This window comes from Macaca mulatta, chromosome 2 (assembly GCF_049350105.2).
Source record: "Macaca mulatta isolate MMU2019108-1 chromosome 2, T2T-MMU8v2.0, whole genome shotgun sequence".
In the NCBI taxonomy this organism is placed as follows: domain Eukaryota; kingdom Metazoa; phylum Chordata; class Mammalia; order Primates; family Cercopithecidae; genus Macaca; species Macaca mulatta.
This window is the reverse complement of record NC_133407.1, coordinates 113,097,986-113,113,654: the sequence shown is the minus strand read 5'-3', so window position 1 is coordinate 113,113,654 and position 15,669 is coordinate 113,097,986. Positions and strand designations below refer to the sequence as shown.

General features: G+C 53.5%; 1 protein-coding gene across 1 annotated transcript in view; it reads right to left on the bottom strand.

Moving 5' to 3' along the window:
* Window positions 1-15,669, bottom strand: part of BSN (bassoon presynaptic cytomatrix protein) — a 114,666-nt gene that overhangs the window by 21,089 nt on the left and 77,908 nt on the right. Inside the window, exons 4-5 of the mRNA XM_077992567.1 lie at window positions 7,977-8,861; window positions 37-504 (exon numbers count right to left, since the gene is read on the bottom strand). Coding sequence (XP_077848693.1) covers window positions 37-504; window positions 7,977-8,861 — 1,353 coding nt within the window. The remainder of the gene's footprint in view (window positions 1-36; window positions 505-7,976; window positions 8,862-15,669) is intronic.

The window sequence follows — 15,669 nt, the reverse complement described above, 5'->3', positions numbered from 1 at the left end:
GAAAGCTAGGGTCTCTGGGAAGTGAATGGGACTGACCTCCGCCTCCCCACCCTTGGGGGCTTCTGGAACAGCCTTGACGACAGGGGTGGCAGGTTCAGCCCTCCTCACCCCACTCTTTACTTTAGGAGTCCCAGGGGTTGGGGTAGTCTCTGGAGGTGGCTTCGGCATGGGCTCAGCTTTAGTGGGGACTCCGGTCTTCTTTTCCTGGGCACTGCTTGGGGTCTTGCTGGGTTCAGAAGCCCTGAGGGGCTTGGCCTGGGGGCTGGCCTTGGTGGGCAGAGGGCTGGCCTTGGTGGGTAAAGGGCTGGCCTTGGCAGGCAGGGGGCCTGATGGCTGGCCCAGCCCCTGTGACCCTTTCTGCTTCAGAGGGGATGCTCCAGATGCACGGTGAGGGGCCCCCACAGGGGGCTGCTGTGAGGTGGGTGGCAGCACAGGGGTCGGCTCTCCCAGGCTGCCCTCCAGTAGCCGCTTGGTTTGGCAGTTCAGACACAGCCACTCTGTTTTCTGCAAGGAAATGGGAGACGGGGTTGATGAAAATTAAAAAGACACTGAAGTCCTCAAATAATATTTCCATAACTATTTCTGTAACCTTAGGGAGGAGAGAACTTTCAAAGCATGACACCAAAGACATAAGGAAAAAAAGACAGATCGATTTACTACCCCCAAATAACCAACTCCCCTATCCTTAAGATGAACATACACAAAGTCAAAATGTAAGTAACAACCCCAAAGAAGAGTACTTTCCTTGACCCACAGAGAACTTTTCACCCAGCCAGAAAAGGGGAAGATCTGTGGGGAATGGGAGGGTCTAGCCCTAAGCACAGGTGGAAGCTGAGGTCTCAATCTGAGGGAGCAAACAGCTCCTAGCGGGCAGTTGAGAACTCTTGCAGAACAGGAGTGGCATCCAAGCATGGAGCACTTCCTGGAGGCACTACTCTTCCCCTGCCTCCCAGCTCTCAGGTCTGACTCCCTCCTTCTCCACACTCTTCCCCAGGTAAGGGCTATGCTAGACAGGGTGCAGACTCCTGGGGCCAGGGGAGGCTATCTGGGAGTAGCCCTGCTTGGTGGAGGACAGAGGGGCTGTGCAGTCCTCCCTGCTCAAATCCCCAGCCCAAGTCACCTTGTCTAAGGCCAGCAGAGACCCTTAGGTAGAGGCTTCTTCCTGCCCCCAGGGCACTGGACTGTTCCTCTGATGGGGACTATGTGTGGTGGTCCTTGTGTCAGGGGCCCTGCTCCTTCCAGAGCTGGACTGGGATCAAATTCTCAACCATCAGTCCACCACTCTCAGGATCCTCTACTGTTTCAGGCCCAGGGTTGGGAGCTGAAGACAGCCATGACTCAGCAGACAGACAGGCACTGGCATGCAGCCTTTCTGGAGCCCACAACCCCAAACAGGTCATTTACAAGTATGACACAGGTATTAATGGTGAAGCTCCCAGAATACAAGAAGCGAAGTCCAAGTCTCCCAGCCCCAGCTGCCTTGTACAGGTGTAGGGTTTGGGCATCTCTGTGGCCTAAATGGGTGATTCCTGAAGCAGGTCTGAGGCTGACAGGGGCATGTCTCCCAGTAGCCTCCTCCAGAGTCAGGGTTCCTCCTTGGCAGGATTTGAAGTCCTTCCCTGGCCCACATGCGATGGGAAATGAGAGTTACAGGGGAGCCCAGAGCAGGGTCCCACAGACACCTGTGCCTGTTCTTACTCTGAGGCACAGAGCCTTATTACTCCCTCCGTCCTGCAGGGAGCTCACTCATGCCAGGTGCCTGGACATATAGGCTCCCACCAGCAACTCTGTCACTGAGATGGACTATAAGAATCACAAGGTCACAAAGCCAGAGAACTGGAAAAGGAGGTGACCCTTGGCCCTTGCCACCCCCAGGAAGGCTAACAACTTCAGTACCCTCACCTCACATGCTGCCTCTTACAGCCTTGGAAGTCTGGTACCCCTAGGGTGCCTGCCTCAGCCTGGCATCCTAGGGCCACCATGGCAGATAACATGTCAATGATTCTGCCCTGGTTTGCTGTCCACAGAGAGCTACACTCCACTTCTCTTCTCTAGGCTTCAGCAGAGGACAGGCTGGGCAGGTGGTAGGGCCTTGGTGTGTGCTGAGGGACAGGCTTGCTCCGCAGGCTGGTTACTCAGGGTCGAGACTGCTTCTTTCCCACTGGAGCTTCTGCTCTTCCCCAAGGCCCAACCCTATGCACAAGTCCCAGGCAGAGGAATGGGGCAGTGGCCCAGCTGTGGAGGGGAACCCTTTAGATGCCCTACATACATATATTCACTCTGTTCTCTGCACAGCCCAGCCCTAACACCACTTTTGACTCCCTTGAACCTTATCTGACGCTCAATGTGTCTCCACAAAAAACCCACGAGGCAGTAAGTGCTGGCCACTGGCCAGGACCTGGGCTCACTTGGCCTGGCAGGGTGTACCCCCAGAAGTGCCTGGGGAGAATTCTGGATAGGTTGAGACCAAGCCCCAGAAGAACAAGACATAGGAGAGCACACAGCCTGATCCAGGAACCCTAGCTCACACGCCCCCAGCATCACCTGTGTACACAATGGAAATTCCCCCATGTCAGAAAGGACTGTGAGGTGGCAAAATGACCCCGGAGAGATGGCAGGGCTATAGGCAAAGACCAAGAGAGAGAGCTCTGGAAATAAGCAAACAGCCCCTTCCCCAGCCCTATGGTCAGCATGATGGGTTTAGGATCTAGGCCCAGTGGGCTGGACCAAGGCAATGCTGCCCTAACTCCACTTTGGAGCCCTGTGCACACCCATCCCATGTTAGGCCTCTTAAAGTTTGGTTATCTGCCCTGGCCTACCTTGGTGGCCTGGCAAACCCCTAACTCCATCTCTGGCCTGGAAACCCCACACAGAAGCAACAGTCTAAATGAAACAAGTCACCTTGGAAGGGTGGTCTGGATGGAGGAGGCAGACCTAATGCTAAGTGCTCTGACCAAATGCTGGAGAGGCCTGCTTGCCTGAGCCCAGAGGCCCAGCCCTCAGCAGAGATGTTACCTGTGGTCACATGCTCCCTGGGGCTTTGCTCCTTCATACACTTATTCACGGAGACAGCCAGGTTGCAGGTTGCCTGGCAGGCCCTCTTGCTCCTGGCTCTGCTGTAGTAGGCAGTGGGGAAGGGAGAGCAGGCAGGAAGAGGCGTGTAAAGTAAGGGCTAAAAATAAACATTGACCTGGCTGCTGGAGGCCCTTCACAAGCCCCCTGGGAGTGGGGAAGAAGGGTACAGGGCACTGGTGCTGGTAGTAGAGCCAGGGGAGACCTGGCCCAGGCCCAAGTCTTCTGGGGAATGAGAATCAGGTGGAAGGCAGGCCATGTAGAATCTCTGTGTCTGCGGGCGGGGACACAGTTGCTGGGGTTCCAATTTCTTTATTCATTCTATTCTCACTTTCTCCAACCCCAACATACCCCTACCTCCATCCCAATAGTTCATTTCCTTATTCTTCTGCTCGTTTCCATTCCCCAGTTTCAGTGTTCATTTCTCATTCAGCCATCCATTGATCGCACAGCCCTCTTGTACTCGGCCTCACTCAGCCCATGCCAGCCCCAGTCCTTGGGAAAGTGCTGCCTGCTTACCCCTTCACCTGGCCTCTTTGACAAAAGGGCAGGGGATGGATAATGGGGTGGCTCTGATGACTACTTCTGTCTCACTCCCTCTGTCCAGTTCCTTTCTGGGGCAGAAAGGTACAAATTCCCTAAGGACAATCATTACCTAACAGTGGGAGAGGCAGGTGTGTATGCCATCAGATGGCACTCAGTGGCTCAGGGCATCACTATTTAGGGTAAAGGAGGGGAAATGAGATGACTGAGTTAGTGGGGTACCTTCTAGGCACGTGAGAGCTGCTGCCTTCTGGGACCACTTGCTATTGTGCCTTGTGACTCGGGACAGATCCTGCACTGTCTGCTATCGTCTAAATAAACCTGCAGTCCACGTAATCTCTTCATGTGTGGAGCTGGCCTGCATGCCAGTATGGTTATGGTGACACCAATCCCAGTCAATGCCCTATGGCCAGCTGCCTGGCCCTAAACACCCTCAGCCCTGCTGCCAGACCAGGGGGCTGTGAATGAGAACTCTAGAGAAAAGGATGCCCAGGGGTCATCTTGGAGGACACTGGACCACAAGGATGGCCATCACTGGTGCTGCTATTCCTCTCCTGACTCTGCTACCCTGAGCCTCCCTGTCATTGGACATGCCTAAGCTCCTTCTTTCTCGGCCTCTTCCTCTCATAAAATAAACCGTCCCTGGTGTCCCCAGTGTGTATCCTTGTGGCTGGGCTGTACCCCCCACACTCCCCAGCACAAAATGTGTTCATTCCCTGTGGGGCATCCCTCATGATACCAAGAGCTTACACTGGGCACAGGGTCCATCCACAGCCAGATAGGGGCTCGTGGGGACGCTTCCTGTCTCACACAGAGACCCTCTTTTAGGACACTCCTGTTCCAATATCCTGGCTTAAGGGCCGACTGTGTCAGGCCTTGCATAAGTATCTGAGGTACAGCATCTCACCTGGTTCTCACAGAAACCTAAGAGGGAGTATTGTGGTCCCTATTCTACATGGGAGGTAACAGGGCCTCTGGCCTGATGCCCCTGCTGCAACCCCTGCCCCAATGAGCAAGCCCAGCCCCACATATCACAAGTGCAAGGGACTTTGCCCAGGGAGGCCCGACTTCTCGAGGGCACAGCTGGAATTTTGGCAATGATGATACAATAAGAGACTGGTAATGTTACTGTCACAATTCCAATTCTACTAATTTCTTCACAAACTCTATTTTGAACTGAAAGTCAATCAAAAATTAAGCCAGAGGGTACTATTATCCTTCTAAAAGATAAATAGGTAAAAAAAAATTGGAATCAACAACTCTTAATTTTATGAAATGGCTTACTAAATAGCACTATGGTTATTTTTTTCAGAGGAAAGTTCAAAAGGAAAAAGGATCCAATTTTACTCCCTCCTCTACTGTGTGCTCTGAACTCCCAATCTAGAAAGAAAGACTTTTACAGCTCAGAAATGTTCAGGAAAATTTCCAACCTATGGGGAAAATTCCCAACCCATTAGCCCAGATGGTTGACTCTGGCCTCAGGTGGAGTCCCAGGAGGTCTAACAGGGCTGTGGGGAGCTATGAGTGGGGCTCCACTGGTCTGTCCCTTCTTTGTGCACAGAGACACAGCACAGTCATTCTTGAGCCAGCAAGGTCCAGAGAGAGACAGCCATGGCAGACCCACCCTTAGGACCCGGAGAAGGACCTGCTGGCCTTACCACCACACTCCCAAGGCAGGGTAAGTGTCTCTGGCAAGTGCTGAGAAATCAGAAACCTCTAACCAAGAACACACAAAGTAGGTCACAGGGAAGCACAAAATTGCTCAGGATGCCAAGTGGCCATTGGCTGAGGTGAGATCCAAGACAGCCCACGGCCTGGTTAGGGGCCTCAATAAAGAAAAGCAATGCTGAGGGAATGGGGAACATATCAACACCAGCCCCTCGTTAGACCCAAGTCAGGTGAAGCTACACAGAGGTTTTGGTCATTGTGTGGGTAAGGCAGGATAAGGATGGAAGGACTAAGGCTGTGACCATGGGTGGGAGAGAGGCCAGATTCTTGTGACAGTGGGGAGACAGAGCTGGCAGGGTTTGGTCCACGGAGCAGGTGCAGAGGTTAAAGAGGAGGAGGTGAGGATGACCCCGAGCTGCTGGCTTGTGTCTCTGGTGGTGGATGGTGGTACAATCTCTATGGTGGGAACCATGGGAGGGGCATTAGGGCCGCCTATCCACACCTTCCCCAGAACAGCCACAGGCCCTCTGGGGACAGCAGCATTGACAGGGAGAGCTACGAGAAAGGAGTTAGAGAGACTTCATCACCCCTGACTGCTGTCAGGAGCAGCCTGGGCTGGGGATGAGGTAGGACCAGGACTAGGACCAGGACATCCCCCAGCTTTGCTTTCAGGCCCATGGGACCCATCAGACCCTGTGGAGACGAGAGTAGTCCTGGCTAAGGAGGGGGCAGTGGGGCAGGACATGGAGACAGCAGGAAATTGAGAGGAGTGTGATGGGGGGAAACACTGGCCATCAAGAGACAGAAGCTCCAGGGTCCAGGAAAGCCAGGACCAAGCAGCTAATGAGAGGCCTAGGTCAGAATCCAGACATTTCATCTAGTCAGTGTGTGGACGAAACTCTTCTGTTTGGGCAGAATCAGCACTTCCCATGGCCTGGCCCAGGGGCCGCCAAGAGGAGCTGTCAGGAACATTTATGCTCCTGGACAGAGACAGTTTTCCCCTCCCATTCATGCTCATTCTGCTTAATAAGGAAATGTGGGCTGGAAGGTCTCTTGGGGACAGGAGTCCTCCAGGCCAGGCCAACTCAGAAGTCCACTGGGGCTCACAATAGCTCAGTGTCAGGGTGCCCCACCTGACCAGCAGTGAGCTTGTGCCTGGAGGTCTCTGGGCAGAGCAGCCAGCTAGGGTTCTCCTGGTCTTGTGGTGACACCCTGGTGCACCCCTTCCCCCGAGCCAGTGAGGCAAAACTGTCACCAGTGAGCCACCAGACCTAGAGCTTGGAGAGTTGGCTTCGTGGCACCAAGAAGGCCACATGGGTGCCACATGAGGAAGTCAGTTGTCTTGCTCAGGGCTGCCCTTCCCTGCATATTGGAAAGTGTGGCCTTTGATGGCCAAAGTAGTCTTCCTGTCACCCTGGGGTCTCATGGGGACTCCTGTGGAGTCCTGGTCCAAGGGAATTCAGAACAAGGTGCCACAGAGGCCATGGCAACACCATGCTGTCCTCTCTTGTCCCATCCTGGGCCAGTGGTGGTTTGCACTCCACACACCCCTGCGCCACCATCAGCTACAAATGGCTCAGCCCAAGAGACCAGAGGGCTCAGGTGGCTGCCCATGTGCAAGATGCAAGGCCTTGGCTCGAACATCTCCTAACGTGACACAGCTGGGAAACACATTCACCTATCAAGACTGAGGGCACTCTAAGGAAGGAGACACACCAAGCTATACCCAAGGCAGCATGGTAGGGATCACATGGGTGGCCCTGGGCCAGGAAGAGTGGGCCACAGGACTGAGGGAGGAGCAGAAGCAGCATCTGCTCCTGGCCCAGGCTGGTCTAGTTCTGCCAGGGCACCTTCACCTTCTGAGCCTCTTGGGCTGGACTCCAGGCTTCGAGAGAACACTGAGCCTTACACTGGGCCTCCTGCTCCCTCCTGCCTAGCGCAGCACAGTGCCCAGTGCCCTTCCCTGGAGCAGGGACTGCAGAGAGAACAGCCACAACCCCAGGTCTGTCTCAAACCTTCCTGTGGGAAAGAGGAGCATCTCTGAGCATCCCACCAGCAGCTCTAAGGAGAGCCCAGGCCCACCCTGGGTAAAATATGTAGACCAAAGGCTGTGACTTTGACAAGCAGACATCAACACTTATGACCTCAGAAGAGACAATCAAGGTTGAATACTACCTAGCTGGGCTGGAGCCTGGACAGTGGGACATGCCCTGCCCCATTGTGAGAAAGCCTCCCACCTGACCCTGGACATGGGACACAACCGTCTACCCCATGGCCATTCAATCCCTACCCTTCTGAAGGTCACAGGTCCCTGGCAGTGTGGGACCTCAGGCTCTCCTATCTGAGCAGGGGAGGGTGGTGTCTTTCATCAGGGCCATGCCCATGGTAGCTGGAAATGGGGAGGCCAGCTCAGGGACTCTGGGATCAGCCTTAAGGCACTAGTCAGAGTCAGTAGGCACCATTACCCCCAACTACTGTGCCAGTTAGTTCTCTGAGTGAAAGTTAGTTCTGAGTAGAACTGGGGCCTGAGGTAGGGACAGGAAAAGGAATGCAGCCCCTCTGCAGCATTCATTGTGCAGGGGCAGCCCCATGGCTGCTGCAGACCCAGTACTCTTTCTGGTTCCCATGCCACCCACTACCCAGGCCCAGCCTCTCATCAAGGCTCAAGGGAGCATGCTTGGTCTAGCTCTTACCTCCACCAAGTGGGGTGTTGGGTTAAAGCCACACAGGTTGCACACCTGGAGCCTGCAGGTAGTGCATGTGTTATAGTTGGCTGGGCTCTTGCTGCCCACATTGAGCTCGGCTTGGCACAGTGGGCAGGTGGCCCTTTCCTTCGGCATGGTCTTTGGCTTGGCAGCAGCCTTCGATGCTGCCTGATGTTCTGCTCTTCCATGCTTTGGACTGGTTGTTCCCCCAGTTTTCGGCAGGGCTCCAGGTCCAGATCCAGGACCCGTTCTAGCCCCAGGCTCAGTTTTGGCTCCAGGTGCTGGCCCAGGTCCAGGCCCTAAGCCCAAGGGTTTTGGGCCAGCCTCCTTGCTGGCATCACTGAAGACGATCTTGGGTGACCCCTTGCTGGGGGCAGGCTGGCCCTGGGTGTCAGCCTCAGGTTGCACAGACATGAGGGTGCTCGCCTGGGTTAGCAGCGACGCGCCAAGGCCAAAGAGCTTACCAGTGAGGCCCTCCTGGGTCTGCTCGGTGGCACCAAGACCAGTGGGCACTGCAGTGGCACTTTTGGCTGGGGCCTCTCCTGCAGGTGGCCTGGGCTCAGCTGTGGAAGGCTTGGTGGGTTGAGGGGGCTGAGGAGACACCCTCCCCACCTCTGGAGGGGCAGCTGCTTGGGCAGGCTCCGGCACTGAGGTGGCCCTGGCCATCTCACCCTGGTGGGACCCAGGCTGTAGTCCTCCTGGACCCCGAGATCTCTCTTGCTCTGACTTCCCCAGGGGCTGTTTGGCCGGGGAGTGGGCAGGAGACAGGGCTGGGGAGTGCAGCTGCTGCTGGCTCTTGGAGCGAGGTGCAGTGGTCATGTCCATTCCCAGAGCCCTCTGCATCTGACAGTTCAGACAGAGCCACTCCTTCACCTGAAGAGAGAAGCAAAATAGTCAGTAGGGTGGCCAGGACTGGCGGTACTCATGGCTCAGGTCAGTGCAGGTCTCACAGCAGCCAAGGCCACTCCTAGCACAGGCAGGAGCACCAAGTCCTGCTCAGGTATTTCTGGGCTGCCGGGGGCAGGGTTGAAGGACAGATGGCACTCCCCTGCCCTCTAGGAGTTGCCAGGCATGTGAGGCAGAGCGGAGGCAGTCCCATCCCCCAACCCCACCCCAACCACCAACCCACTGCCTGCCAGACCCTCCTGCTTGAGAGTCATCCCTGCCACCCCCTGGCAGTGCCTCAGATCTGTGCACCCCAACCTCCTTGCTTGGATGAACCCAGTAGCCTTCCCCTGCTTCCCACTTCAGGCCATTTGCACACAGCAACCAGAGTGATCTTTTAAAACCTAATCCAAGAGGAAAGGCATGGCCCTAGAGCAGTGCCTGTACGCAATGGGTATTCAGTAAAAACTCGCAGAATGAATAAATAAGTGAAGAGTAATACGTGGGAGAAGGAGGCATAGAGAATAAAAAGAACCCATGATTTCTATCCTGAAGGAGCTTAGAGTCTAGCTGAAGAAACAAGAGACAGAATGAAAAATCTTGAAAACAAAATAAGTGAGGGTAAAGTAATGCAATGTAAGTGACTGGTGTTAAGTAGAATTTTTAAAAGCCTTTTTTTTCCCTTAAGGAAGATAGCTTTTTAAAGAAATGGGATAATTCATGCCTCCAGAGCAAAGGAGACACGTGCCACTATCCACATGATAAACACATAGTTTCCCTCTGTCATTAGCCCCATGCAGAGATGGGCACATGACCTGGCAAAGAGTCAGTTAGAGCCCTCCACGTTATCTGGTAATGAACAACAGGAGAGAGGGCCTTTATTCCTTTTCCTTTGGATTACTAATCAGAAGGATATAGCTTTGGAGCAGTAGTAGTCTTCTTTCCCAACATATGGAGAGATGCTAAGAATGACATCCATAGATGGTAGGAGTCAAGGAAAGGAGAAAGGAGTAGATCTGATGACTTCATTCCATTCCCTGGATCTGGCTATGCCTCAAGTCTACCCTTGGACTTCCAGGTACATGAGCCAATAATTTTTCTGCAAAAAGCCCACATGTAAATCAGAGCATCTCACCAATAGGATCAAACACTCCAAGTGGATTTCCACAACACCTTGGGAACTCTTCAGCACAACCCTGTCACCCACCCCAGCCTCCCCCTCTCTCTGGCCTCTTTTCCTGCCATCTCCCCTTGGCTGTCTCACTGCAGATGCTCTAGGCTGTCTGCTCTGCCAAGTGGTCCCCTGAGCTCATTTCTGTACCAGGGCCTTTGTACTCCTTATTCCCTCTGCTCCCTGGCCCAGCTTCTATAGATTTCAGATGAGGTATCACTTTCCCACCAGGGACTCCTCTGGCCACACAATCTAAAACGCTCTCCTTTAGCCAGGTGCGGTGGCTCACACCTGTAATCCAGGTACTTTGGAGGCAGAGGCAGGAGGATCATTTGAGGTCAGGAGCTCGAGACAGACTGACCAATATGGTGAAATCCCATCTCTACTGAAAATAGTAAGAATTGGCCGGGTGTGGTGGCGAACGCCTGTCATCTCAGCTACTTGGGAGGCTGAGGCAGGAGAATTGCTTGAACCCAGGAGGCGGAGGTTGCAGTAAGCCAAGACTGTGCCACTGTACTCCAGCCTGAGCAACAGAGCGAAGGTCCATCTCAAGATAATTAAATAAATAAATAAAAATAAAACACCCTCTGGGTACTCTGCATCAAATCACCCAGCTTATTTTCTTCATAGTGCTCATTCTTTCTCAAAGTGTCTACTAATTTGTTGTTTATGAGGTTTCTCCTGTCCCCCAAAGCAGCCCATGAGCTCTCGTTGATAGGGTGTTCTTAGGGCTGCACACAACATGTGGTACAGAGCAGGGCTCATCCCAGAGGGGCTTGCTTCATTCATCCTGGCAATTTGGTCATGCGGGTCACAGCTCAACAAGGTGGAAGTCCCGAGATTTGGTGCCTCAATGAAAAGGCTCCTCCTCATCAGCCAGAGCCAAGGCTGGAGGCCAAGGTTGTTCTCTGTCTGTGGTTGCAGCCAGAGGTTCTGAATGCACCCTGTTGGCCACCCATTCATTATGAAGGGAAGGTGTCGTCTCATCTCTGGGGCAGAAGGCCCCTTTTATTTACTCGCACATGTGACTCCAGCCCTGCTCTCTGCCTTGAGGCCCCAGGGCTACTGCTGCAGGTTGACTTGCCAGTTAGGGGGCCTGGGCTCAGGTGCCTTATCCCAGCAACCCAAGAGCAGCAGCCAAGAAGAGGAAGAACACTGCACTTTGGCGAGCACCCTCTTGTGCCAAGCACCACAAAGGGCATGTTCACAGGCATTCTCTCATTTTGTCCTCACAGGAGAGAAAACCAAGATCTGAGATGTTTTAGCAACGTGCTCTCAATGGTTCCCTGGCTAGGAAGTGTTGCTGCTGGCAAGATCAGCCCTGACAGTTCTGTGCAGCTCTTAAACCGCAGCCTGGACAGCCTGGAGCCTGGTGCCTTCTGCAGTCCTGCCTCTTCCAAAGGGCAAATCAGGCTCTAGAAGTCAGCACTGCAAACCCTGGCAGAGCCCTCCACAGGCCAATCCCAGTTCTAGAAACTCTAAGAACAGTGATGCTGAGGCAGTGAGGTGAGAAGCCATCCCCCTAGCTGGGAACCATTAACCCACCCAGATGCTTTTTAAGAAGCAAGGCAGGACGGGCACGGTGGCTCACGCCTGGAATCCCAGCACTTTGGGAGGCCGAGGCGGGTGGATCACGAGGTCAAGAGATAGAGACCATCCTGGCTAACACGGTGAAATCCTGTCTCTACTAAAAATACAAAAAATTAGCTGGGCATTGTGGCACACACCTGTAGTCCCAGCTACTTGGGAGGCTGAGCAGGAGAATCACTCAAACCCGGGAGACAGAGGTTGCAGTGAGCTGAGATCATGCCACTACACTCCAGCCTGGGCAACAGAGCAAGACTCTGTCTCAAAAAAAAAAAAAAGAAAAGAAAAAAAAAAAGAAGCAAGGCAGCTTTGTCTATTTGTCTATGTTTGGGCAGAGAAAGCCAGAGAGAAAACAATTTCAGTCCCTGAACCCAGTCTAAAGACCTTTTTAGAAAGGTCATTCTTGGGAGGGAGAGGCTTATTCCCATCAAAGTGGGAGTTCCCAAGAGCAGGCCATTTCTACTCATTCGGAGAGGAACTCTGGAAGGGGATTACTCCCCAGAGGGGAAGCTCAGCCTCTGGCCCAGGGTGGCAGCCACAAATTCAGTTCTTGCTGTGGGTGCCCAGCCCACACCCAAGGTCCCATCGCTCTCATTCACCTGGGCACTGCAGCGTATCCTGAGGTGAGACTTATTCCTGGGAAAGGGGATTTAGGAGGTAAGGCTTCTTATCCTGGGACTTTGGGGTGACTCTCCCTGGGGTTCTGAATCAGGCTGAACAAAGGCACATGCCAAACCTCCTGCACTCACCACCAGAACTTTCCTTTCCCCAGCCCCCATCATCCAGGCTGTGGCACAGGCATCTCACCTAAAATAGAATTTCTCCAAGAAAAGGCTGAAACGCCCCTCAGTGACTCATCGCCCAGATGGGTGCAGCTATTTCTATCCAGCCTTTTCCAGACAGTGAGGAACCTTGACCGCACCCTCCCCACAACCCCTCCCAGGCTCAGGCCCAGCATGCAAGGCCTCCTAAGGAGGACACTGGCTGAGGGAGCTTTCTGAGGCCAGCAAGACTTCCCCCTCTCTGCCTCCCCAGGAGTTTCCTGGGAGGAGCCCAACCTAAGCCTCTTCCTCCCTACTGCAAGGCCCTATCCCCGCCCACCCAGCCTGGGTATACATGAATAGTTCTGTGGCAGACTCCCCTGGCCTCAGTGCCAGTACAATTAGAGCCTTCCTTAGCTGCACACAGTGATGCCTCCTCATCAGGAGGTTGAACCCAGAAGGCTCCCTGTGGCTCCTAGGCCCTCTCAAGCTGGCTCTCCACTAGAATCAGAGGGACTATACTTTTACCAGTGTGACAAGATGCCTCAGCTAGGGTTCTGCTATCTAATACCTCCAAGATCCTGATCTGGCACATGGGCAGGAGATGTGCAGGCTACCAGCCATGAGCCTCATGTCTCAGGAGCCTTCCTGGGGCTACCCTAAGGTGGACAGCTCTGCCAGACATTAGCTTTGATCGAGCTGACTCTTCTTGCTAGCAAGAAGCCCATCTTTCCATCTCCAAGAACTGGTAGGGACCTCCATGGAAGCCTGTGCACCCTGGCCCAGCGGGGGCCTAGGTGGCAGTAAGGATGGGAAGGCTCAGTGCAGTACAAGGTCAAGAGGTGGTTTAAGAGGTGGGGGAAGCAGAAGCTACAGGAAGCCTTCCTACAGGCTTTTCAGGGAGCCACTGCCACCTGCTCTGCCATGAGTCTGCTAGGGAATTGGAAAGGTAGGACCCTGTGGGCTCTGTAGCTCTGAGAGGACTTTCTCCCTGAGAAGAGTCTTTCTTAGCTGCTTCCTTACTCAAACTATTCAGTGTGCAGAAGGGCAGCTAAGGTGGTACTGGCCAAGGATCCAGAGGCTTGAGGCCCAAGCTGGAGGCTATATGAACTCTAAGTTGAATGAGCAGCTATGATCTGTCTGCAATGGTCACTCCCTGCTAATTCCTCCACTGGGCTCTGGAGCAAGGAGGGCAGTTCTGGGAAGAGCTTCTACATCTTCCCTGCAGGAACACTGGCTACACAGAGTGCCTCAGCCCTCAAGAGTGGGACTCAGACTTGCTTGCCATATCTGGCCCCAAAGGATGCTCACAGGGTGGAGTCTACCTCACGGTCACCTCCATGGCTGTCAGGAAGCTCTGAGAGCCCCCCGAAGTCACAAGTTCTCTTCCCACTCCCCTCCTCTCACCTCCCCCAGCAGCAAGGAAAAGGAGGGTTACAGACGTCACTCAGCCTTCTTCCTGTGGAGAGACCCAGCCCTACCAGGGAGAGCAGGCATTCAATGTTTCAGATCACTCAGCACTGACATCATGCCTGATGCCGCATTCATGCTTTTCATTTTGGTACAAGTTGAAACATCACAGAAACAGCTCATAAAGGAGCCCTCTCCGCAGGAATCTAGAGGTTCCTGGGAGGTCCCCACTGGCCAGTGTGACTATATGCCTTTCTGGGTTATGAGTCACTGGCCAGGTCTCAGCAGGAGGAACATACCTTCCCATGCCCCCTGGACAACAAGGACAGGCCAATGTGCAGAAGGGCAGCTAAGGTGGCAGCTGAGAGGGAAGGAGTTAGGCCTGGCCTGGATATTCACACTGGTACAGCAATGGACATGTCGCCTGCCCCATCTAGCATCTTACTGTCAGCTGGCTGACCTCAGGGTTAGGAAGCAGGTACCACAGGGTCCCAGTGGGCAGGGTCACACTGATCCAGAGCTGGACCAGCCAGGGGAGGCCTGTGCCAATCTATCAGAGCCCTGAGGAAGGTCTTGGGAACTTGCCCAGCACCTGAGGTCAGGATCTGGGGAGTGGAGGCTGAAACTAATCGCTCCTGGGGCTAGAAGGCCTCACTGGCTTGGATCTCCATGAAAGGAGAGGATCCATCCCCTTGCTGATCCCTGGACACATGTGTCTCTCTGCCCTCAATATCTCTCAACCCCTCCCACACTGCTCTGGACAGCCTCCCCTCCCCCACAACAACAGGACAATCCAGTGCACCCTGTAACACACCCCATCCATGACCGGCCATCTCCCCTGCACCTTCCCTATACACACTCCTCTTAGTCCCCAGTCACCCTTTCCAGGAGAGGCTGGACCCTTGGACTAGCCTCAACTTCTCCTTAAAATCCCCAGGACCCTTTGGTTCATCCCCGGCTTTCCCTCCTGGTTTCTGCTGCCCTCCCTCCAGGCCCCTTTATCCTGGCTTGCAAGTCCTTGGCCCTCACCTCTTAAACTCCTGCTAAATGACTCCCATGGTCACTCCAGATGACCTGCAACCCACATGAGGCTGAGCTGCAGACCGCTTCTCAAAGCTCACCGACCGGAATAATTAACCTCTGTACATTGCATTATATGTAAATTTTACCTAAAAAAAAAGAAACCTTAAATAAATACTGAACTCTAGTTAATGATATGCTTGGTGAAGTGCTTAGTGGGAAGTATACTGATATCGGCGATGTACTTTTATTTATTTTTTTTTTGAGACAGGTTCTGGTTCTGAAGTGCAGCGCCATGATCACGGCTCACTACAACCTCCACCTCCCAGGCTCAAGTGATCCTCCCACCTCAGCCTCCCGAGTAGCTGGGACTACAGGCATGGTGCCACCACATCCAGCTAATTTTTGTATTTTTTTGGTAGAGGCAGGGTTTTGTCATGTTACTCAGGCTGGTCTTGAATCCCTGGGGTCAAGCAATCTTCCCACCTTTGCCTCTCAAAGTGCTGGTATTACAGGCATGAGCAACCATGCCTGGCACACTGCAATATACTTTGACATTCAACAAAAAGATGTATGGATAGATGGACAGACAGAAAAACAAATAGATGGTAGAATGGATATGTGATAAAGCCAGGAAAGGAGGGGTTCATTATAAATCCAGATAGTAGCTTTGTGGGTGTTCCTTGTACAATTCTTTCAACAACTTTGTGGCTTGAAAATGTTCATAACATGATGTTGGGAGTAAAAGAGTTGTTGACCTGGTTGTTCTGTGTTGCTCCACCCAGCAAGGCATCAAGAGCTCCTGTGATGGGCTCTTGGCAGTTGACTCCCTACTACTGCCCAGATA